Source organism: Haliaeetus albicilla, chromosome 11 (assembly GCF_947461875.1).
Source record: "Haliaeetus albicilla chromosome 11, bHalAlb1.1, whole genome shotgun sequence".
Taxonomy (NCBI): domain Eukaryota; kingdom Metazoa; phylum Chordata; class Aves; order Accipitriformes; family Accipitridae; genus Haliaeetus; species Haliaeetus albicilla.
The window spans coordinates 34,027,566-34,051,082 of NC_091493.1; the positions used below are offsets into that span (position 1 = coordinate 34,027,566).

Sequence of the window (23,517 nt, forward strand, 5' to 3'; positions counted from 1 at the left end):
TCTACCTTTTCCAAAGAGGGATATCACAGCCCTGCCATTGGACACCTGACAGGATCCCAACATTTTTGATACCTACTAATTCTGCCATTTAGTTACACATAGTTTGGGGCATGTCACAATCTCACCGTGCAATGGCTTCTTCATCTATTATAAATCGAAAACAATGCTTACTTTCATGGAAAGCTTTTGGTATCAGACAAGCAATGTACAAGTACCCCTACTGTAAAAGGGCCAACAGAAATGTCTTTTTACCTACTACGAGCAAAAGAACAATTCTAATGCACGCCACCCAAAGCAACACTGAGGACACAGGACATCTTACCTGATTTTATAATTGGGTAAGGTGTGCTTGCGCTTAATAACTTTCTTGAACTGGTTCACAATGATGGAAGTGAGCTGAGGCATGGGCCTCCCTTCAAACTGAGACTTCACTTCAAAGAGTATCACAGGGTCATCCATAAAAGAGAAGGACCAGTGAGTGAAGGGCAGACGCGTGAAAACCAGCTTCAGCTTCCCCATCACCCGGGAGATCTTGACAAAGAGGTAGGCCGACTTGCCAAAGACCAGGTCGGCATCGATGGCCAAGTGGAAGCCACCGTTGTACTCCAGGTCCACCTCGAAGCCCAGCTCCTCGGGGCAGCCTTCTTCGTTGCAGACCACCGGCCGAATGAGCTTGACGGTTTTGAAGACGGGCAGGACGTTGCCGAGAGAGACGTCCCTGAGGCTGAGCCCCTCCAGCACCTTCCCCGTCATCTTGGCCTGGAGCAGCTCCTCAAACTCCACCTTGATCTTCTTGGTGACCCAGTTCCTGACGAGGGCCGTGTCCCTGAGCTCCCTGAAGAGGAAGAGGAAGATAGCATTGAGGAAGTGGCACGTCTCCTCGCGGGAGGAGGGGGCCGGAGGGGACTCTGGCTGCTGCTGCTGCTGAGGCGGCGGCGGCTGCTTGGCGCTGGGCTCCGGGCCCGGGGCGGCGGCGGCGGCGGGAGCCGCGGCGGCCGGCGCTGAGGCCGGGGCCGGGCCGGGGGCCGGCTCCGGAGACGCCTGGCTGCCGGCCGGCTCCGAGCCCTGGAGGTAGTCCCTGAGGCTGTGGTCGGTCGCGACGCGGGAGTAGACGAGGCCGTCGGAGGCTGCGGCCCCCCCGGGGGGCTCCGGTTTCTTCCTGTAGAGGAGCAGGAGCTGAAGCAAGAGCGTGAGGAAGCAGCCGGCCAGCGCCGAGAGCAGGATCACGTAGACCAGCAGCATCCTCGCTGCCGCCCGGCGCCGCAGCCGCGCCCCGAGCGCGCCGCCCTCACCGCGCCGCCGCCATGGCGGGGGCCGCGCCCGCAGGCCGGCGTTTAACGGCCGCGGCCGCCCGAGGCTGCCTCATCCGGGTCCCCCCCGCCCACCGCCCTGATTGCCGCGGCGGCGGGCAGGGGGGCGGGGCGGGGGCGGCAACCGGCCAACGGGAGGCGCGGGCCCTCCCCTCCGCGCGGCCCCATTGGCGGAGGCGGGAGGGCTTCGCCGCGCGCGTCACGGCGCCGCGCGCTGTGGCGTCACATGCGCGGCGGGCGCATGCGCGGGGTGGGGGACGGACTAACCTGCCTGCCCGCGCTGCGGGCAGCCCGGCGGGCTGAGGGGGCTGAGGGAGGGATGGCCACGGCTCTCCTCAGCGGCCCGCTCCCGGGGCACAGGGGAGCGCACAGACACACGCAACGCAGCCGGCGAGCCTCCGGAGCGCCCGCCGAAGCCCGTCCCCCGGCACGGTCGCTCGGGAGTGGCGGGGAGGGGGAGAGCTCTGCGGCGGCCCACCCTGCCCCGCCGCCGCCTGTGAACGAGAGGGCCGTGACGGGCTTCATTTCGGGGTACTTCGCCAGAAGAAGGTCGGGGTGGGGGGGAAAGTTTCCCTGAGTGCCGTTAAGTGTCGGGCGGGGGGGGTGTCTGGGACGCCGTCGCCGCTGAGGGGGGGGACGGAGGGGGAAAAGGTCCCGCCTGTGGGAAGGTGAGCGGTTTCGTTGGGCGCTTCGCCGCCCAAGGAACGTACGAGGAGCGATGAGAGAGGGAGGGCATTTTAGTCCCTTCAAAAATAGGCAGGCTGTTTAGTAAAATTGCTCTGGAGAGGGGTACAGAGGCAAAATCTGTTTTCGTGGGAGTTCTGTGGCTTCCTAGAACTGCTTCTCTGTTTCCTGCCGATGAGAGAGGCTTTTAGCAAATTGTCAAAATGCTACATGGATGACATTTTAGCAAGCTCTGCTATTATTGGTGATAAGATATAAATCTGTTTCCATCCTCTTCACTTACTAACGCTCAAAAGCTGTCATTGAATAAGTGAAGAAAAAAACCCCAACAAAACATATGGAGGAAAGGAACATGAAGAAAGCTAAGAACTTAGCACAACATCATGGTATTTCAGCCTGTGATGTACATGAGATCGCTGTTGTCTGGTGTGTAGGACGGAACTCCTGCGACAGTCAGTTGGGGACAGGGGTTCCTTTGTAGGACTGACTGCAGCTTCCTTGCAGTTAGAGAGGTAAGGAGAGGAGGGCATCTCTCCTCCCAGAGTGCACATAACCCTTTCGGGAGGCAACAGATGTAATACATGCCGGAGGCAGGGCGAGTGGGAGCCGATCAAACTGAGGACCAGGAAGAATGGACATTTATAAAAATTGCTTTGAAAGCAATGAACAAAGGTAGAAAGAAGAAGCATGACATGAGGCAGGGCTACAGTGAGTGGGAAGAACATATGTGGAGGCTCTTCAGAAAGAGTCATTTTAAACATTTGAGAGACCAACCCAGAAGTCCCATTATATTCAAATTTGGTTTACAGAAGTGTTATCTAAAATAACCATATTTTTACTGGAAAATATAAACATACTTCAAAAAAACCCTCTTATTCTAATCTAGCAAACTCAATTTAAAGGCCCGATCAAAGCAATGCGTACTGCACATTGTTTTTCCAGGTACTTCCCTGTGTCAGGGGTAGTCTTGTCTTTCAGCCCTGAAATAGAAGTTTTATAATTTCTGAAAGACAGCCACAATTAAGGCAAAAGTTACTTATATGATAAAGCTTGGTTTTTACACCTGTTCTCATTTTTAGTTAAATATCTAGCTAAAAGCTTCTTAGATAATGTTATATTTTAATAGAATAAAAGAAAATTCAGGCTTACATTGTTGGTTTGGGTTGGGTTTTTTTGCCAACCTCCAGAACTATTTAGAAATGCAAACAAGAGGAGAAGAAAATGTGAAATTTAAATGCCAGGAAGATAAAAGCCCTCTTCCCCCTCCCCCTTCATAAAGTGTGTGTGGTGAGAGGATTGAAAAGCTCTTAATGATGCAGTGCTGTGGTTTGAAACTAGAGATTCAGAGTATGAATTTTTTATAGGTCTTGTGACTGAAAGTTGAAATGCCTGGGTGTTTAACAGAGCATTTCTATAGAAATACCAGAGAGGTCGTTAGTCCAACATTTGAACTGCTCTGTTACGGGCCTTTACCATGGCTAATACAGGCACATGCAGTAAAAATGGAAAGGTTTTGGATTTGCAACTAAATGGCTTTTCAGATAAGGAGTAATGTATTCAGAAAGGCAATAGCAGCCTTGATTTGGGGTCAGGAGGAACAGCAGGAGAAGAAAAAAAAGTCATGTTGCAGATGTCTCAATTGAGTATTTTCTTCTTTTACACAAGCAGAATAGGAAATCTGGCACATTTTGTGCACCTGATGTCAGCTTAAGAGCCTCTGAAATGTTCAGCTCAGTAATCACTTCTCTCCCAGGAACATTTTCAACAGGAGCTATGTTATCTTAAAGACACGTTATGAAGCAAGAATCCAGCGTGTTTTAGCGTTTTCAATGAGAATGAAAGAATAAAGGGAAATAGCAGCAAATACATTAACATGAATACAAAAAGGAAGTGTAAAAATGTTATATAACATAAAATAGGATTGAAATAAGAGAGAAAAGAAAATTATTTGTCAGGTAGAGAAGGAAAAAAAGATTCATCTTAATACCATCTAAAAAGGGCCTTTAAGAGCATATTTTACTTTGGCTTCAATTTGGAAGTTGCTATTTGCATTTTCTGGAAGTCTGGATAAATAGAAAGGCGTATACAATCTCACCAATTTCCACCCTGGTTACATAGAGCTCCGTAAAACTGTGTAGTATACGCTCAACTGTTTGCACTTTGAACAGCTGGAAATTACTAAATAGGATGCAAGACATGCCAAAAAAAGAAAAAAGACCCTATATGTATATTTTATTTTTTTTTAAAGTACTAGGGGAGAGTTTATTAAAAGGGATAGTTCACCTATATTTAAACAAGGAAAATACTATTTTCTTTTGCAAATCAATTTATGACACGATGGCAACAAACCTGTAAGTGTAGAACTTCAAAACCAATTTTCAACATTTTGCAGGAGATTGCCACAGGAGAGTGTACAAAGATTGTGAAATACGTAGAGCCCGGTAATATAACCCTGGTAATTTAATTGAGAGCAAGTGGCATGAATTCACAGAAGGGACGTGTTTGAGCTAATTCTCCTGTTCTAAGCAATGAGTAGTGACGCCCTGGGAACGTTTGTCCTCATTCCTCTCGTTCATGACTGATCCAAGGATCTTTGGGTTTAGGAGCATTTTTAGTTAACCCCAGAAGTAGGACCAGTCAAAGAGGCACACTTTAAAGTTCATGTCATGGCACCGAGGAAAGAAACATCCATATCACAAGCTTAAAAAAGGGATTACGGGTGGGGTTTTTTCAAAACTGCAAAGTAGTCTAAATACATTATTTTTCAAAGCAGGAAGTGCTGGGTTGTTTTGTAATGAATGGTTTTAGTAATTTTCTTCATCACTGGACTGGAGTCATTGCCTGCTTTTGTAATATCTGTTGGGAAAATGATTTTATTCTTTCCTGGGCCTCCTATTGTTTTTGTGTTACATCTCTTAGAGACCAAAATTAGATTAGCATTCTCATGGGGCTGCATGAAACAGGATTTAGAAGGTGATTAGGTAAATTCTTGAGGAAGAAAAAAAAAATCCATTGAAGGCTATTAAATAAATACAAAGATTGCTGGAAGTTATACTGGTGACAGACTGCTGGGGGTGTCCTTTTCATCTGACCATCCTCAGGCATCTGCAATTTCAGACAGGATACACTGCACAGAGAGCAGCTGGTCTGGTCCAGTTCTGAAGATATGTTAAAAAAAAATAAATAAATACATACAGTGATCAGGATTGCTTCCAGTTCTAGTTCTGAACTCTGCCAAGCACAATGTCATCTTATTATCAGATGATCCTACATTTTATTGGAGTGAACCTCTTTAAAAACATTCAGGCTTTAGATCATGTGAGATTTCGTTTGATGCCATCTAAATACCTTTTTTTTGCTTTTAATTCTGCCCTTGAAGGGGCAGGTTGCAGTATGAGTCTGCTCCCAGTGCTGGCAGAAAGGGCTCACCCCGCCTCCAGCTGGTCCCTGGGAAGACTTCTGTTCAACTCACCTGGAGGAACTCGTCTGTCACGAACCCTTGGAGCCCATTCCCTGCACAGAGGACAGTCCATCTCTTGTGGCTCCGTATTCATTTCCAAATCCCTCAAGTACATTTCACTGTTACAAGCTAAGTTCCTCCACTCAGAATTGGAGGAAAAAAATATAGTTGGGTGACTGAATCATATTTAGGCTGTATTGGTGCTTTAGAGAACCACCAGCAGATCGTCAGCTGGAATAAATTGTTGGATTCATTGAGTTGAATGCAACCATTTATCCTACTGAAAAATCTGACCCCCTAACTTTCAGTTATTTTTAAGGATGGCGACCGAGAATCTTAGAAGGTTTTATTCCTGTCCTAGAAATGACTCACTGTATGAATTCAGAAAAGGAAGCTAGACCCATGTTTTCAAGATTGGAATGCATATTAAATGTTGCTTTTTGGTTGGATCCTACCTGAGACACCTAAACGTCAATTTTCAGAGTTAATGAGAAATTACATAGTTTACTTTGGAACTGTGAATACTGTGTGCAGCAGGGAAAAAAAAATAAAAACTCCGTTGGCTGCCCAAAGATGCGGATGCTCCAAATTGACATTCATTTCTGAAAAAGAAGAGGTTTTTAACTTTGTGTCTCAATTTACTGATCTAATATGATCCGTCTCGCAACAGGGTTACTGTTGTTGTTCATGAACAGCTTTGCAATCTTAACATGCAACAAGTAAAGCACTTGAGTTGGTTGGTAACAGTGGCTTAGAGCCCAGTTCGGATCAGAATATGTTAAAACAAAAAGAGAGTGAGGGTTTGCATCCAAGGTTTAGTTTGGCCCAAATACAAATCCAGTATTTTGACTGAAGCTCATCTTTAATTATCATCAAAAGTATGTTCTGCTTATTTAATCAAGAGCTTGACATTTTGGATGTAAAGGTGCTTTGGATACTTCAAGAGGCTCATGTTCAACTGTAAAGTATCCTGGCTTTTAATTAGGGATTCTGTTACTATCTTACCCAGGCCCTGCCTTTTATTGTATCATGAAACAAGATCCTCCGCTTAGGAACTGTAGCTCTCATAACTTTTCCAAGATTTAAAAAAAAAAAAAAACAACCTGTAAATATAACACATTCAGACTTTTTCTATTACCAGTATCCAAGGCAAACTGAAGATTTCCTTTATTCCCTGCCTGCTGTTAGATCTTAAATCCAGCAACTGTTCTTTAATCCGCAGATGCATGTGAAGCTTGTCGCACGTATTTCGCTTCTTCCTGCATTTGCTTCGCTGACTTCTGGTATTCGCCTAAATGCTAGCTTGCTTAAGCTTTCGAAAGTGATACATTTGGGATAGTTATTACCACATTTGTCATATAGTGTTCACTCAAGTGCCTTTTCTTTACTACGAAGCAGATTGACAATCCCTCATAAGAGTTGCATGCAGCCTCCCCGAGGCCCTCTTGCATGCTCCCAAATCATCTTTTTCAGACTGGAGATTGTTTTAGCTACTTCCCCTAATACATTTCAAGTATAATTACACTATGATCAATATGTTTTAGATGTTCCACAACCTCACATCATTTTTTTAATACTTGGCTCACTTCCTGGATTAATCCGAAGCAGCCTCTGGCTGATGGAGAGGCTGCAAGAAACTGCATTAAAAAGCAATTTTGAGTTTGTATAAGGGTTCAATGGCTAAAGAGTTAATACACACTTCAGGGATGAACGTAATTTGTGAGATGAGGGTCCCTGTGAGGCTTTGTGCCTCAGTTGCCCTTCATTAAAAGTGTAATTCTCTGCATCGGTCGCAGGTAGTTGATTACTGGGCTGGGGTTTCTGCCTCGGGTCCTGGCAGCAGCCGGTCACCGAGTGTCTGCTCTGTCTCGTTAGCCTCCAAATAAGCTCGGTCAAATCAGGCCACGGCGAGAAGCTTTCTCCCTTCTGCTGGAGGTTACCACCCCTGCAGTAAGGTCAGAGCTGAACACGTGTCTGTGCTGCAGCCATTTCGGTGCAGAGCTGAGACTCTTTATTAGCCTTTATGGCCGTGAAGGGGGGGGCAAAGGGCTGCACGGAGGGAGTGGGAAAGAACCGCCTTGCACTTCAACAGTCCGAATCCGAGATCCGTGTCCTAGTCTCGGGAGAGTGCTTACTTGTGCAAATACTCGGTAATCCAATTTCACCAGCCACAGTCCTGGGATCAGTGACATGCTGTGGCAGGTCTTGGGTTTCTGTAGCTGCTCACAGCTCCCGTGTATCCTGACACTGGCTCAGCTGGAAAGAAAAACTAAATAAGGGGGCAGTAGGGGATTTGAGGGAAACTGCCCCAATTCTCCAAGCTGGAGGGAGTATCTCAGAAATTTTAGCTCAGATCCGTAAGATTTCTTGGGGAAGATTCTGGGATTTCTCCATTATTCACCTTTGCATCGATGATTGCCTCTTAAGTTTCGTATGTGGTATTAAGCCACTGAAAAGGTAAAAAAGGAAATTACTAGTCAGCTCATCTACTTACTGTACAGAGAAGGTGTGGTCTGTGTAAGTGCAGTGGGCAGGCATGTCTGTGTACTGCCACTCTGGGACTCCTCAGGCTTCTAAGTGCTTATAGGCATCCCTATAGGGCTGTATGTCTGGGCATATGTAAATGTGTTTGCGGAGCTGAACCTTTAACAAATGCTTGAAGAGATCCTTTCATTTTCCCTCCTGTTTACTCAGCCCTCCCTCCTCCCAACCTAACAGTTTAAAGTAAAATGAAAAGAACTTGTTCCAGGCAGTGGAAGCTAGACCAAGCATTTTGATGTAAATAAATCTTGGGGGGGGGAACTATTTTAGGGAGGAGTCTGACAAGCACTAGGTAAAGAAACTCTTTCCTCAGTTCCCACCGCAAAGCTGGAAGATGGCCATTTCAGCTCCATTCCTTGTACAAACCCAAGGCCATTTGAGCATGGAAAAGTATATTGGCTTTTTGTTGCTTGACCTTTTGTATTGGCAGGAAGCTCAGGAAAGGTAAACAGAAACACTTACTTACATATTCTTGTTTCTGTATCTTCCAACTAACAGATTTTCACAAGAGTCTTCCCATGCCTGTATTGATGCTTCTATACTCGGAGAATGAAAAGATGCATGCAGATTCCCATAGCTAATCTTTACAGATGTAATTTTATTCCCTTCACAACACATTTTTGCACAAACTCAAGTAGCTTTTCTTCAGGAGATGACCCAAAGACTATATTTAATGACAAATAATAATCACTGCGCACATATCTGGGCTACATATTGTGATACGTATACATATGTATACATATGTAATACATGTACATGTACATGTCGATCTGGGCAACATTTTTGTAGTAACGTAAGTTACTCTGTTCATCTGTGTAAGACAAATAGCTATATTACTGAAATCTCTGTAAAAACTATTAGTAACATGTTTCAGCTGAGAAAGCATAACGTTACAATTCCTGTCTTTCTCCTGGTAGCGTTTATTTAATAGTCTGGTTTCATACTACACTGTCTGTACTGCTTCTGTTCAGAGTCTGTTCAGAGCAAAGCAAACACCAGCCAAATTTAAATTCACCCAGAAACATGACCTCATGTTTCACAGTCAAGAAGTGACATTTGAAAGGACAGAAGCAACTCATAGTTTCACAAACATTTTGCGAGTTGGAAAACTGTATTATCTCTGTAGTAACAAGAGAGATCTGGCCTTATCCTTAGACACTGACGCTGTGCCATAACCTTTTCACGCTTTCTACCTTGTTTATGCATAGGACACTGCAGGGGAATGGGCTAAATAAACTGCCTAGACAAGGAAAGTATGAAAAGTAAATAGGAAAATATTAGGGGGGAGGGGGGGAGTTGTTCTGATGTTTGGATTATCAGTAAAAGTAGATAAAAACCTTTGGGAGAAGTATGATTTAAATCAGTGTTCTTCATGTTCACTTGCAAACTACTGACAGGGAAAAAAATTCAAATCCTTCTTAACTGGAGAATAACTTCCCTGCTTTTGGGCAGACTGTATTCTTGTAGCTTCGTTAAGCCAGAAGGCAAAACTCATGTATATTCATACAGTTTTCATTTTGTTCAATTTACATTCTTTTTTCCCGGGCACCCAGTGATGCTGAGGATACTGAATAGACTGACAAGGTGAAATTCTAGTCTGCGGGCTAAAAGAAGTGAGAAACTTGTCTGTTGTCCTCAGTATCACAGCAAATTAGAGATTCCTCCCACTACCAGCCTACAACTTTTCAGTTATTCCAATAATTTTAGAAGCATGTCTCTAAAACCACAGCTGCCTGAAATGCAGCCTGTACGCTTCTATTTGAATTTACTTATTGAGCTTTCGGTCTAACAAATGGAAAAACTGAAGTAAATATTTTCAATATGAAATTTAAAACTTCTCTGAAATAAGCCCTAAAGAAGCTTGGCTTCCTGAATAATTTCTGCTAAAATTTGTCATCCATACAAGGTTATTTAATCCGAGTCAATATTAAAAAAAAAAAAAAAGTCAGGAAGATGAAAACTGTCATATAAAAAGTGAAACTGAAGTTCTGTGAGGGTTGCGTTTCCAAATACTGTTATTTTTATTGGAATGGGTAAAGCTTAGAATACGGTAATGAAAACTTGGAGGTTTTTTGCCAAGATTTTGACTTAACCGCTTTTGATCAGCAATGTTTTCTCAAAAGCATTTAAAAAAAGCTGCCCATGTAACTACATGAGCACCAGCAATACATCTTCTGCCTTCACTGCTGTGACCTAATCAACTAGGCTTAAAGACAAATAAAATCTTTAATGCAGTCAGTACAGTTTTTGTTTGAATGCCATGTGTTGAAACTACTCAGATTTAACTGAGAGCGCTCCAGATGCATGCACTGCCAGCTGTATGAATTATAACCCTTATTTTTATAATAGGATTGCTGTATTTATCACCCCAATTACAATGATCCTAAGCACTTTTGCTTTAGAAACAGGGGAATGTATTAAACAAGGGATATCTGCAAGGGCAAAAAACCGTTAATGGAGTACTAAAACTGCTTTAAGAGTTGAAAAAAGAGTAAACCTCCTCCCTAGCGTTGTTTAGTTCCACAACCTGTATGCTCCTACATACCATCTCATACAAGTGGGAGTATTGTCAGCTTCTACTAGTCTGAGAGAGAAATGTTACCTACGTGGAATGTAATCAATGCACATCACGTACAATGGCTATAATAAAGGTCTCCGTAGCAACATAAAGAACAGTTATTTTTAAATGTTCTACCTTAGTCTCATGCTCATGTTTTTTTAAATCCAACTGTTAACTGTTTCTACTGCAGATGCTGCTGTGAGCTAGTCATCCAACAAAACTCCTTTGTTGAGGCTTGAAAAGATGATCCCTGCCTTGTTTTTCCACAGATCACTACAGGCTTGCTCTCCTTTGCAGTCAGTAAATATCCACTAAATATTGCATAATTATTTATCAACACTCAGCTGGTCTGGAAAATTAACCTGTAAGAGCTCCCTCTCCTCTTGGGAGGAAGAGGAAGGGGCACAGGAGTAGAAGGGATCTAACGAGGAAGACCTGATCAGGTTGTGGCTGAAGATCCCCCAAACTGGTAGCACATAAGCAATGGAAAAAAGGTAGAAAACAAGAGGCTGAGGAGGCACATCGTGCTCAGGAGTGGGGCTGGGGGAGGCAAAGTTAGCAGGTAAGGTGGTGAGGAGGAGGAGGAAGAGGAAGCTGGAAGGGAAGGCACCTCCCTGAGCCCCTGTGAACACTGCTGCAGGCGCTGCAGCGGAGGAGCCACTGCAGGAGCAGAGCTTGGTTAAGAGAGGAAGAACAACAGAAAACAGTTGGGTTTTATCTCAGGGATCAGAAATGACTGCTTCTAGAGGAAGAGCAGGAAGGACGATAATATTTTTCTGAGAAATTAAGCAGCATGTGGGTTTTTCTTGCATACCCCTCCTTCAGACCTGTTTCCCCAGAGCTTCATCCCCTGCTGATTCCAGCGTAAAGACCGAGTGAAGGCTGGCGTGGGTTCCCAGACCTCCTCGTACCCAGCGTTTTTCTTTGTTGTCTCAGGGTAATCCTGTTGCCTTCCCCTGCTTTCTGATCCCTACAGAAGGCAAAGCAGTTTGCAGGGGGAATGCAGATTTCAGGCAGGTAAAGGAGGTAGAAAGCGGGCTAAGCTCAGCCCCATGCTTGGCGTGGTAGTGGGACTTTGTTTCTGGAGGGAACAGAAAGCTCTTCCTTTTCACTGTTAACTTCTTAACAGACAACCAGCAAGGGCCAGTAGTAGGAATAATTTATACACTGCCATACACAGGAGTGATGCAGGAGTAACAGAGGCATTTACTGCAACTCTTGGATTTCATTAATAATATATAAATATGCATGCTGGGTAAAAAACCCAACCCTCCTAAGTTTGTTAATAGACTTCTGAGATGCTAATCTTGGTTTCATTAGCTTAAATGCTTAAAATATAGTTTGGCAGCACTGTTTGTACCATGCAGAAATGATCTGCTTTGGAGGGAGCACAAGCTAGGGAGCATGAGTGTACTCATCCGTTACCCACTCGTATTAATATACATACGCCTCTGCTCGATCTCTGGAGCAGCTTAGGCACAAAGGATGTCAAAGGCAGGGGAAGAGAATCGCAGGCAAACATGTATAAATTACATAGTAAGAAGGATGGCAGCATAAAATTGAGCGGGGTTTTGACAACAGGCCTTGTCAAGAACAAGGTGTCCGTGGATAGGTAAAAGGAGTGAGCTCTGTCCTGTGCTAAATCTCTTCAAGGGAGGCCTGAGGTCTTTAACAGAGATACACAGAGATTCACAGAGATGCATTTGTGCAACAGAATTGCCTGCGGTGGGGGGAGCTGGTGTATTTGGGGGTTCCTCTCTCCCTCCTATTAAGAAAGGAGTACAGATTTCTTTGGCTGATTACAGCTCTGTTCTGGATGGCGGTTGTCTAGGAAATTCTGCTTCTTCAGGACTATATCCCCCTTTCACTTAGAGCCTCTGCCGTTTTACTGCAAAAGCCTGGGGGAGAGCCCATCGATGGCAATTTGGCCGAGCTGCCCATATCTCTAGGAAAAGGGCAGCCATCAGCAGCTCTGTGAATGCTGAATGTAATCAGAACGGCTACTAGCCAAGCGTGTGGGGGAGGAGGAAAGTATCTGAAGATTTAGGACCAACTGCAAGGTCTGTTCAGGATCCATGCCAAAAAGCAGCTGGACAGGCTGCTAGCTGAAGCCTGTTACACCGCCGTGGTTCATAACCAAGGTAATTGTCTGTGCTTGATTTTACACAGGAGATTTGTGGGCATTAATACTTCCTCCGCACCAGTTGCTCAGCTTATCTGATGCTGTAACATGAGCTTGCCTGCTTTCTCGTTGCTTAAAAGGGCACCGTCAAGGACATTTTCAAAGTATATGCCAAGTTATTTGTGAAACCCTCTCAGGACAGTGAAAATACTGCTTTTCCACAAGGCCAAGTTCTTCTTTGTTTCCTACAGTTACTCTCACCAGTGTGACTCTTCCCACAGTAACTTTCTTTGTGGCATCTTTTATTGGAAAGATGCATTTACCGGGGGAGACTGTTCACTTGACACAAGATAGGTGCCATTAAGAGCAAGCACAGGTTCAAATTTAGGTGAAGGAGGAGGTCAAAGATGCAATGAAGATTAAAAAACAAGTTATTGCTGCTCTACCACACACCATCAACTTTTCCCTTCTACTTCCTCTACTTTTAACTCTTAGTAGCATTAGGTAATATCCTGGTCTGTGTTTGGTTTGCATTTTGTGTTTTGTTGTTGTTTTGTTTTTTTGACACAAGCTTTATCTACCGAAATAGGTTTTGGTCAGAATTCAGCAGCACAGCCCTGTCTTCCCTCCCTACTCATTTTTCTGGCTCAACATTTTGCTCCTGTGTTACTCTGTGTTTGGGCTCAACTTGCACAGTTTTCAGGGTGGGTTTGCTTTGAATCTGCCCCATCTCAACATCTCAGGAGGGTATTGTAACAATTTGGATACCAAACACGGAGAGGACAGCCCTGTTGGACAGTGGTGCCAGGATTCCTGCCCTAGTTCTCACCACAGACCTCAGCTGAGTTGCTTCACATCTCCAGAAGGTACGTTGTCACCTGAATCCTCTGAGAAGATGGGGCTTAGGTCTTCAACCTTGAAGTCACACCTGTAAGATCAAGATAAATGTACTTACTAAAATTACAAGCTGTTTAAATAACGTGGTCATGTAGGCACAACTGGGGCAGCTGGAATAAGTATCCTTAACCTTCATCCGCACTAGTGAGCTGAACATAGCTCTTGTTGGAGGCCACGGCTGCAGGGAACTGCGTTATGCTCTATCGAAGGACCACAGGGCCAAGTGAGGGTGCTGCGGTTGCTCACACTACATTTTATTTCCCTGTGGCTTGGTGACTCATCTTTCACACTTCCTTGTTATCCCATTTACCGACAATACAAAGTACCCTTTTCTAATAGAGAAGCATTTAGAAGCACTGGGTTTTGGTAAACAATATAAAAATGATTCTCGGTAGCCATTAAGAGTTTGGGTTCACAGCTTTTCTGAGGAATGCTTATCTTCATGCAAACACATCTCCTTTCCATAGCCCACTGCTTACACCTGGGACCCAACTGTTAATAGTTTCAGCGGTACCACTGATGTACTTAGTGCTTCTCTAGTCCAACATTCGTGATGGATGGTGAGAATTTGTAATATCTGATTCTTAGCGTCTGAAGATTTCATGCTCAATAAATCTCATGCATTTCTTTTTTCTTATTTGTCTGAGAACAAAACTTCCAATGACTTTTCTGTGATTGCCTTGGTTCATTCTGCTTTAGCTGGCACCTGTTTGCTGATTAGCTCATCTAAGGAAATTAAGTCCTGCACTGGTCTGGCAGACAGTGCGTATGTTCTTGTGTGCAGGTGGAGAACTGGAAAAACATAGCCTGTTATTGGTAAATGCAATAAAGATGCCAAGGAGTAACTTGCAAGATTTTGCTGGACACATAGATCCAAGCAGGCTATTGCTAAGTGGGTACTGTAGACTAACACAGCTGAGTGGGTGAAAAAGCACATAGAGGATGGTCAAAATCAAAGAAAATACATTTTCATGTAATAAGAAGGGAGAGAACCCTCTGTCTTCTCATATTACAGATACTGTGGTTTGTGATTTTCTTTTTTAAGTTTTTTTTGTTGTTTTTTTTTGTTTGTCTGGTTGGTTTTTTTAAACTAAGCATGGAATATATTATCCCAGGACATTACTTAAGTGCTTCAGGAGTTAACCATATGGAGACTCATAGCTGCATCCCTCAAGTTTCCTGTGGCATTAAAAACATTACTGACTAATCAGCACAATAAAAATACATTATCCTTTGTACAGTTTCTTCTGGAGATAGTCTTGGCTTGAAGAGACAAAATACAGTCTAAAGCTTCATCCTCACAGGTCTTCTGGGACATGGGGCTCTAAAACTTAGTTCTTTTTGAATAGCAGAAGATGCAAAGCCAGCTCATACTGTCTCCAAAGCAGATCAGCATCTGCATGTCAGCGTGTAAAACAGAACAGCGAAGAACATGAGATCATTAGATCTTGCCAAGGTTTGTCCAGTCAGGCTTCCTGTAATGTGATACTAAATCTAGCAACAGAGGGATACTGGAAAACCTAAGTGCAATTCCTTCACAGGCAATAATATGCCATTATATCTTGTCTAAATGGTTGGTTTCATCAGTACTACTTGATGTTATCTAACTTGATGTTATCTAAATTGTTATCTAATTTGATGTTAACAGGAAAGCTTTGTAGCTGTGTAGGCAAACTCAAGCAATCATTACAATGAAGAAGACTTTAAGCTTCTTCCTTTTTTGCCCCGAGACTGAGGCCCCATTGAGCTAGAATCAGCACAAGGAGACATGACCTCATGCATAACAATATGCAGCTTCGGATGACTTTTTTTCCTCTATGGCTAATCTATCTGTGGCTAATGATGCAACTGCTACCTTCACCAGGGAGCACAACCCTCATTTCTTAACAATTTTTGAAGAGCACGGGTACGTTTCCCACCATGCAGTTGAGTTCCCTCACCTGTAGGTAAGTAAAGCTACAATGAGAGAAGTCCTAAGAGGACAGCTGGGAGAAAATAAGACAGCCAGCAAACGTTACAGTTGTCTGCATTCAGAAGAGCCTGGGAGAGGTCCACTTAAAAGCAGCATTGAATCCAGTCATTGAATCCACTCCCCTTGGGGATCCACTTGTTCTGGTGCCACCACCACCAGGCAAGTAACCTATTTCCTGGTTGTCTCAATAGCTGAGACTTTTCTGGACAGATGCGCAATTTTTTTTTAACATAAGTTAGCAGAGAGTTTTGTACCTTATCAGTCCCTCTGTATTCCTCATATGTTTTCACAGGGAGCTGGGTTGGTCCCTTTACGTAGGCTGCAGGACAAAATGAGGGTCAGTGCAGTATTTGCTCCTCAAGGTATATCCTTATACATTGTTTGGATTTCCAGTGTGTAAAGTGACAGCTTTCCAGCACAGGGATGAAGAAAGAAGAAATCCTGTAGGGAAAAAAAAGCAACAGTTCAGGTATTGTTTCACCATCTAAAACACTGTTTTCTTTTTTGGTGGTAGGGTTAGGAGCATGAAGCAAAGGGCAAGCTCCAGCCTTCCTGAAGTGATTGTACTGCTAACAGTCACCCCTACTTTGGCCTTGTACTTGCCTTTCAAGTGCCTATGTGAGACCAGATGATACCAATAGAGTTTTATTGTTTCAACCATGCTCAACACAAGCTGGCCTTGTCAGTGGATTTGGGCAACACTATAACATTAATTTACTTTTGGGGGGGTGGGTAGGGAAGTTGTAAAGAAAGAAGTAAAATTCTCTTTTCCTCCAAGAAAACTTACTTTACAGGAAGTTCAAGGGATTCCACCTTTATTTCTTGCCACAGGAATTAAAAAAAATAAAATTAAAATGGAGACACAGCCAACAGTTGCTGGCTATACAAATAAAACAGTTTCCTCTTCCACATGTAGTAAGGACTAAACCTATATGCCCTGTATCTCCAGCAGCAGGTAGCTGTCGTGAATCCTTCGCCATGGTGCTAGCAATCTCAAGTCTTGGAGAAGGACCAAGGCACCCAAGCAGAAATATGCCACACTCCAAGACAACACAGCACCATATGACCAGTCCTATCCGCAGCCTTTTTTCTCTTCAGCCAGCAGCCACCCTCCATACATATACCTCTTCTGCAGGTGGATCACCTAAGGACTGTATGCCTGCCAAGGATTTGAAAAATTATTAATAATAATAATGATAATAATAAAAAGTACTCCAACTACCCCTTTTAAGGTTTCATTTCTTAGTGAACTGCCAAACCTCCACATCTCAAACCTCTGAGAAAGCAAATCTCACTCTGCTCTGAATTCAGCCAAGTTTAATGGTATTACTTTCTATTAACCCCTGCTAGACTTACACTGCCTCATAAAGACTTTGCTAGAGACCAGTATTCTCACTTACTCCCTTCTTCCTTCCTTGCAACCAACCTGCTCTGTCACCCAACCTGGCACCGATGACATAAAGCTTCCCATTTTTAACTCCTCCCTTGCAGCCTGATATTTTTCTCAGATGTTATGCTGACATCTGGTAGTGGTAATCTGTTCTCTCCTGGCTCATAGGATGTCTCACATCCCATGACAGTGGGGTACCCAGGTAGTAGCTCAGAGCTAGTATGGAGACGGGCACTGCTTGCTTTCCCCTTCTGTTTCCTTAGCAGGAATCAAACTTCTAGATAATGATGCATGCCTTGGTCTGTTCAGCACAAGACAGAGAGGCGGTAATTTTAGGGCTGCAGTGTTAGTAAGTTCCTTGGATATCTTTTGGGACGTCATCCCAAAATTTTCTGAAAGAAGCAGAATCCGGATTTCCTGAAGATACCCATCTCTGTTAGAAATTAGTGTGAATGATCTACTATATGTTTGTAAGTACTAGCTGAGCATAAATAGTTGTATGTGTTTGGTGCTTTACCGTTAAATAATAGGAGCTTGCTGCCATCTGTGTCATATTTGTAACCTTAGCATCTTTTAATCCCAAAAGAGAACTAAGCATTACCAAGTAAGTAAACAAGCATTACAAGAAATGGAAGAAAGAGAGAAATGACAGCCATCCTGACAATCACAAAACAAAAAGTGACATGCCAGAAATGTCAGTTATCATAAAGTCCTTAATCAACCATCCTTAACAGACAAGTAGGATTTTTTATCAGGCTGCTGTCTCAGATAAAGCATTGGCAGGATCTGAAAGACTGGTTTATGTGTCTCTGCTTTTTAGTTTCAATACATATGTTTTTTGAGACTGTACATTTTGTCATTCCTTGAAGCATCAATATTCTAAATGTAAACAATGAGTAATGAGCGGGGGGTTTACTCCAACAGTTCCCATAGCTGTGAATTAAAGGTTTGGATCTCTGTGCAAAATTTGTTGCTCACACGCCTAAATATAATACTCTGGCTCAAGCGCAAATCAAGTACACCAGTGCTATAAACCAGGCAAGAGCATTACCAAAGCCCAGGGCTCAAACATGAGTGAGCTCCTGCAGTGTAATGAGTTACTTACTGAGCATCAGTGGGGCCAGATGCTCTCGGCCTGTCACATATTTGAGGAAATATGTGTTCATTTAAATGTCAGCAAAAAAAGATTTAAGATAATGCATTTTTGCCGTGTGTTTGTGACGGTCTAGAAATATGCATGTGGTCGAACACCCAGCCTTGACGAACACACAGTAACACTCCAAGCAACAGTAACTTGATTATCTCTCCCAACCCTGGAGTGAACCGCAGCAGTCGCTTCAGATTAGAATTGAGCGAGAGGCACAAGGCTGTCAGAGAGGGTGTAAATCTAACTTGTTAAACTGCAAGTGAGATCAAGTGAGAAACAATATTTTACTGAGGATTTACTTTATGGAGTCACAGCGTCAGCACTTTACTAAAGAAAAGCCTATTGTGTCTGAGGGAGACCTGAGCATTTCCTAGCGCACATTTGGTCAGTAAAAAATATTCTGTGCCTGGCTCACACTAGGCTGTTCCCCTGACCGCACACTGGGCTGGTCAGTATTTTTCTAACGCACCGAGAAAGAGAAGTAAGGTCTTCTCCAAGTTCCCTGAATCGTACAAACCAGCCGATTCACTTGTCGGTGGCCTGCTGCATGCTCCCCATCAGGAGCTAAGTCACTCTGCAACCCTGGATCAGCAAGAAGTGAAGGAGGGTGGCTGCAATCCAAGACAGTGCTCCTGGGTCTGCAGGGAGCTATTTGGACACTTGAAGTATGTGCCTTGCTGTATTTAGCACATTATGGGTTGGAACACCATGATAACATGATAAGAACAGAAAAAATCATGATGTAGAAAAAAATCACTCATGATGTAGGATTGCCAGGTTGGACTTGGACTACCTAGATCTAGTGGACATTTCCAAATCTCTGGAAATAGTGCTATGAAAGTTTTAATTGGTGTCAGCACTAGGAAACTCTGTACATATTTCATACATTCATACCCATTTCCCTTAAAAAAAAACATTATTAGCAGTTCCCTCACCCATAATACAGACACCACAACATCTGTGTGACTCTGGGCAGTGCAGATAGCCCCTTTGTTGAGACAGTGTTGCCAGAAGATGTATAAGAAGCCAACCAGAAAAATGTAAACCATCTGAGAGCTACAAAGCCCTGTGAAAAAAACTGATAAAACAAGCTGCCAACCTGTATAGGCAACCCAAGTTCTTCCATAAGACCTCTAACTTTAACTCACTTCAAAACACCTTGTTGAGTGGATTAAGCTTCTTCAAAAGACCAGCCCCAATGGAAGGAAACATCATTGCGTGGGTCAGAGTGGAGCAGTAGCTCCAAGTGCAAGAAGCTGTTGCACTCGCCCTCGAAAAGATGATCTGGGTGGGTATGGTGTTTTTCTTCACTCCCTGGACAGTGGTACTTATAAAACCTATATACTTTTTTTTGCACGCAGAGCACTTTTAGGATACATGTAAATCCAGCGCATGCTGTTATAGCCTAAAATTACTATAGCTGTCTCAGTTTGTGGCCACTGGATGTCACTACTGATCCATTTCAGAGGACCAGCAGATTTTTGAGAGCAAACCAGAACCCCTCCTAATTTGGAGAAAATGAAATATTATTTTACTTATTATTATTGTTTATGAGAACTTGTCAGCTCGTTTTCCTAAGTCACCATAGCGTGCCTGTCACCTTGTCTGTAACTGCGAAGGAGCACAACGCACAGACTGTTTTCTTGCATTGCCAGACAACTTCTCCTCACAAGGGAAGAGACCTCGGTCGGGATCCAGGGGAAGAAACAGCAGCTTTTAGAGTGATGACACCATGTCAAGGCCAGTGTGGAGCAGGAGCACCTCCGTGCAGCCTGGGCTCATGAGCTGGGGGACCCCAGGAGGCAGGCAGGCGTGGGTGCTGGGACCCCAGGAGGCAGGCAGGCGTGGGTGCTGGGACCCCAGGAGGCAGGCAGGTGTGGGTGCTGGGACCCCGCTCCATGCTTTCCTAGGGCTGGTGCTAAGAGCCAGCTCATCACCACCCTCTTTCCCTGCCTCTTCTATGGAAACAGTGCAGATCTGCTTATTTTCTTGGGGATAAAGGACTGATCCCATGTATTATAAATTTTAAAAAGAAGTAGAGACAAAGGTCACTAAAGTGCCAGGTCACTAAAGATGGGTTCTCTATAGATCCATCCCACTGTTTTGGACGCTTGCATAGATGTCAGGTGAGAGGTGGATCTGCTTCTAAAGCCTTGCAATAAAGGAGGGGGCAGAGATGAGAGGACAGAAAGATTCTTTTCTGTGATATCTTTGCCCTGCTCTGCCGGCGTCCCCACAGACAAGAGGGGAGGCAATCTGATAGCGGCAGATGAAATGGGGCACTGGGGAGGGAAGAGAAGATGACATCAGGATTTGGATGAGAGACTGGGGTTTTATGGCAAGGAAAGGGAAGTTAAGGAGATTCTGGAATAATCACATAGAAAACATCATGAAACCAGGAATCAGCCTTGCTTGCCTGAGACCTCCAGGCAGATCATATACATTTACACACTCAATTCAGGGCTCTGCAGGGTCTGACAGCACTCACCAGCCTGGCCAGTGGAGTGCTCTGCTGAACGCTCTGACAGTCCACCCTGCACTGCCTGAGTCCCACCTCATGCCAAGGTTGCTCAGCACTTCCCAGGAGAAGGTCCTATTTCCCATTCCGTATAGCTTCACTAAACTTTCATCATTCAAGCTGAAAATGTCTGTTAGATTTTCTGCCTCAAGCTGAAAAACAAGGGCATAAAACTATTAATCTATTTTTAAGAAAGAAAATTGAAAGAGAAATCATATATACTCAGTAGAGACTTCTAGAGATTAGTAATTGGACTCTTCCAAGCTTTATCCCCTTTAGGCAGGCAGGGGTCCCCGAGCCATTTAAAGACTGGGTGACAGCCTGGGAGGAGAAAGGAGAACAGGACCAGACAGCTAGAGGGTTGGAGAGTTGATTTCACACACAAGGTGGAATTAAGTTGTTACAGGCAACCCAAAATTACTGCCTTTGAGCTCCTTCTTGCCACCTTGAAGTGTTTTGAATGTAATTTTTGCAGTGGGTAGCTTCCCCTCGTAAACCAGTCTGTGGTGGGGTGTTGTTCAGGGTGGTTCAGGTATTTTCAAAAGCGGAGGACTTCCGAGCTCCTGAGCTCCATTAGAGGCTTTCAAGGAGCAGAGCATGGCCTTAGAGCCTCACCCAGCCCAGGAGCTTGGTCCGGTGTGGATTACATCAGCTTGATGAATTCCTTGCAGTGACATAGCCAGATAAAGATAGCAGTGACTAACACCCAGTTATCTAACGGAGCTGTGGATCTAACGGGACTGAGCTGGGGCTCTCCCAGTCACCAGGCTCTGCAAGCAGCCTACCAGCCCACTGAGCTCATCGGAAACCAGAGAAAACCGTCTGATTTCTGCTGGGAGGTTCATTTTGACTTAATCAGTCTGGCATTTTGCCAGCATAAAAATTTCCCCTCTGAAATTTCCAACCCATTTCAGTGAGAGCTAAAGGATAACCCAAGGAGGTCTTCTGCAGAGCTCCTCTTCGCCTCCTCTTTCCCCACATGCGGAGCCATATTAATGCCATGGGGAAATGGCATTATATGCAGAGCTGTATTAATGTCATGGGAAATGAAAGAAGTACTTACATGTAACAGCAGAGAGGGTACTTCGCTTAACCAGCTGACTTACTTTGGTCAGAAAAAGAAGCAGCAATACCATGCACACAGGAGCTGTCTTTTTCCTCTGCTAATGGAAAAGCTACTTTCTTTTTTGAGACAGGGTGTCCAGTGAAGTACAGCTCACTTTGCCAGTGTGGCTGGGAGTTTGGCTGGAGGGAAGAAGAAAAGCAAAAAAAAAAACCAACCAAAAAACCCAACCAGAAGAAACAAAATGCTATTTTGGCCAAAATTCCTCCATCCTTCCAGACCCTGGATTTCTTTACACAACCTGGGAGAGCCAGGCAGGCAGCAAAGCTCAGATGTTGCACCTCAGTCCCAATACATTGCAATGCCTGTAGGATTAAAAGCTTTTGAATACAGAAATAAACAAACAAGGTGAATGGATATTTGGAACCAAAGTCAGCGACCTTTACACCATGCCAGTACCTCTTTCAACTCCACGAGTAGTCCCATTGGTTTCAGTAGGATTACTCGCAGAGTAAGGATCCGCTCAGCCCGACGGAGGGAACCTGATCCCTTGTTTTCAGCTGAAGATGTAAACTTTGGGGCAAGGATCATTTCCATTTTGCAGAGGCCCAGTTTGGCTCTCACTAAAGTCAGGGGAAAAGGTGACCATTCTGTAAAGCAGCATATTGCAGGAGAGCCTTTTATCAGTCCAAACCAGGAGACTGAATATCAAATTTATATCATCTTTTCATCAGCTTCATTTCACAATCACACTGTATATTAAGCTAGTAAAGTTGAATTTTCCTAACAAGAAAGCAAAGAGGGAAGGAGCTGGCCAGAGCTTTCCGAGACACATTGGCAGAATCATTCTTTCCCCACTCCATCGCCTGGCAGATGACTCCTCGAACGCCTTAGCACCAACCGCATGCTTTCTCCCTCCTTTCCTGGAAGTGTTGCTTTGTCCTGTGGAAACTCAAATACGTATGATAATATGTAAGGAGTTCTCACCAGCTCTTTTTATGAGCATTATGAAAGATGTCAGATGATTATCTGAGGCCTTCCCACCAAACCCACAGCTTCAGTGGGATGCATGAGGCTGGCAAGATAGGGAAATCCTGTGGCCAAAAGCTTTTGGAGTGAGCAGTTTCTCCTCCCACTTGCAGAGACCACACTTAAATATTTGTGGTATCATAAATATGCTCTTTAGTGTGTGCACTAATAGATCTCTGGAACACATCTGGGTTTGGTGGCTCTGGACCCTCGGGCTTGTGCAAGGCAAGGTAAGAAATGTCCAGTGTGTGTGTGTGTTTGTGTGCTGGGGGTGTTGGGTGGGTGTCTACTAGGCTCAGTGCCGTTCTGTTTGAGCCCATCCTGGTACTAATGCAACCTTCCACCTCTACAGCTATGGGAACGTGAAAATAACAGTTTTCTATCACTGACCTGGATGACTATACCTTCAATATTACATATAGAGAGGAAAAGTTACTACCATAAGGAGAAAACTTAGCAAAACAGACCTCTAGTGCCTTATAGGTTATGTAGCCACTTACTCATGCATGAAATGGATATAAGATATTCTCAAATTTGATTGTACAAACATAGCTGATAATGTCCTGCTTTCCCTCAATACAGTGATTTTATGCTAAAGGGTGTCACTTGTATAACAGGGTGCTAAAGCCTCAATCTGAAGTCTTAATTCCGTTCTTCAGGCATATTAAAACTCCTCCTTGGGGAGGAGAACTTCTCTTTTCCCCCATGCCCTTGCTCTCCCATGCTGCTCATGGCTTCAGAGAAGTCTCTTCAGTCTCAGAAGCTGAGGTCCTTCCTAAGAAAAGCAAAGTTAAAGACACGCTATAGGCTTTACTTGTAGAGGT

At 44.2% G+C, this 23,517-nt stretch overlaps 1 protein-coding gene and 3 long non-coding RNA genes across 7 annotated transcripts in view; 2 read left to right on the forward strand and 2 right to left on the reverse strand.

Moving 5' to 3' along the window:
- Positions 1–1,392, reverse strand: part of PDZD8 (PDZ domain containing 8) — a 67,050-nt gene extending 65,658 nt beyond the window's left edge. Inside the window, exon 1 of the mRNA XM_069797073.1 lies at positions 323–1,392. Within this exon, the coding sequence (XP_069653174.1) occupies positions 323–1,242 (920 nt within the window). The 5' untranslated portion in view covers positions 1,243–1,392. The remainder of the gene's footprint in view (positions 1–322) is intronic.
- Positions 1,393–1,600: 208 nt separating this feature from the next.
- On the forward strand, positions 1,601–5,711 carry LOC138687793 (uncharacterized). Its single transcript, XR_011326919.1, has 2 exons — positions 1,601–1,859; positions 5,374–5,711. It is a non-coding gene; the product is annotated as an uncharacterized lncRNA (long non-coding RNA).
- On the reverse strand, positions 4,210–22,738 carry LOC138687790 (uncharacterized). 3 transcript variants are annotated; one of them, XR_011326915.1, is made up of 5 exons: positions 21,665–22,738; positions 20,572–20,753; positions 15,801–15,987; positions 7,856–13,605; positions 4,210–7,710 (listed from the first exon to the last, which is right to left on the reverse strand). It is a non-coding gene; the product is annotated as an uncharacterized lncRNA (long non-coding RNA). The 3 variants fall into 3 exon arrangements; XR_011326914.1 differs by having other exon boundaries at positions 4,210–7,903; positions 13,514–13,605; positions 21,665–22,730; XR_011326913.1 differs by having other exon boundaries at positions 4,210–13,605; positions 21,665–22,727.
- LOC138687791 (uncharacterized) overlaps positions 22,709–23,517 on the forward strand; it is a 37,154-nt gene continuing 36,345 nt past the window's right edge. Inside the window, exon 1 of one of the 2 annotated variants that reach the window (XR_011326916.1) lies at positions 22,709–22,923. This is a non-coding gene — a long non-coding RNA (uncharacterized lncRNA). The remainder of the gene's footprint in view (positions 22,924–23,517) is intronic. The other variant, XR_011326917.1, reaches the window with a different exon arrangement.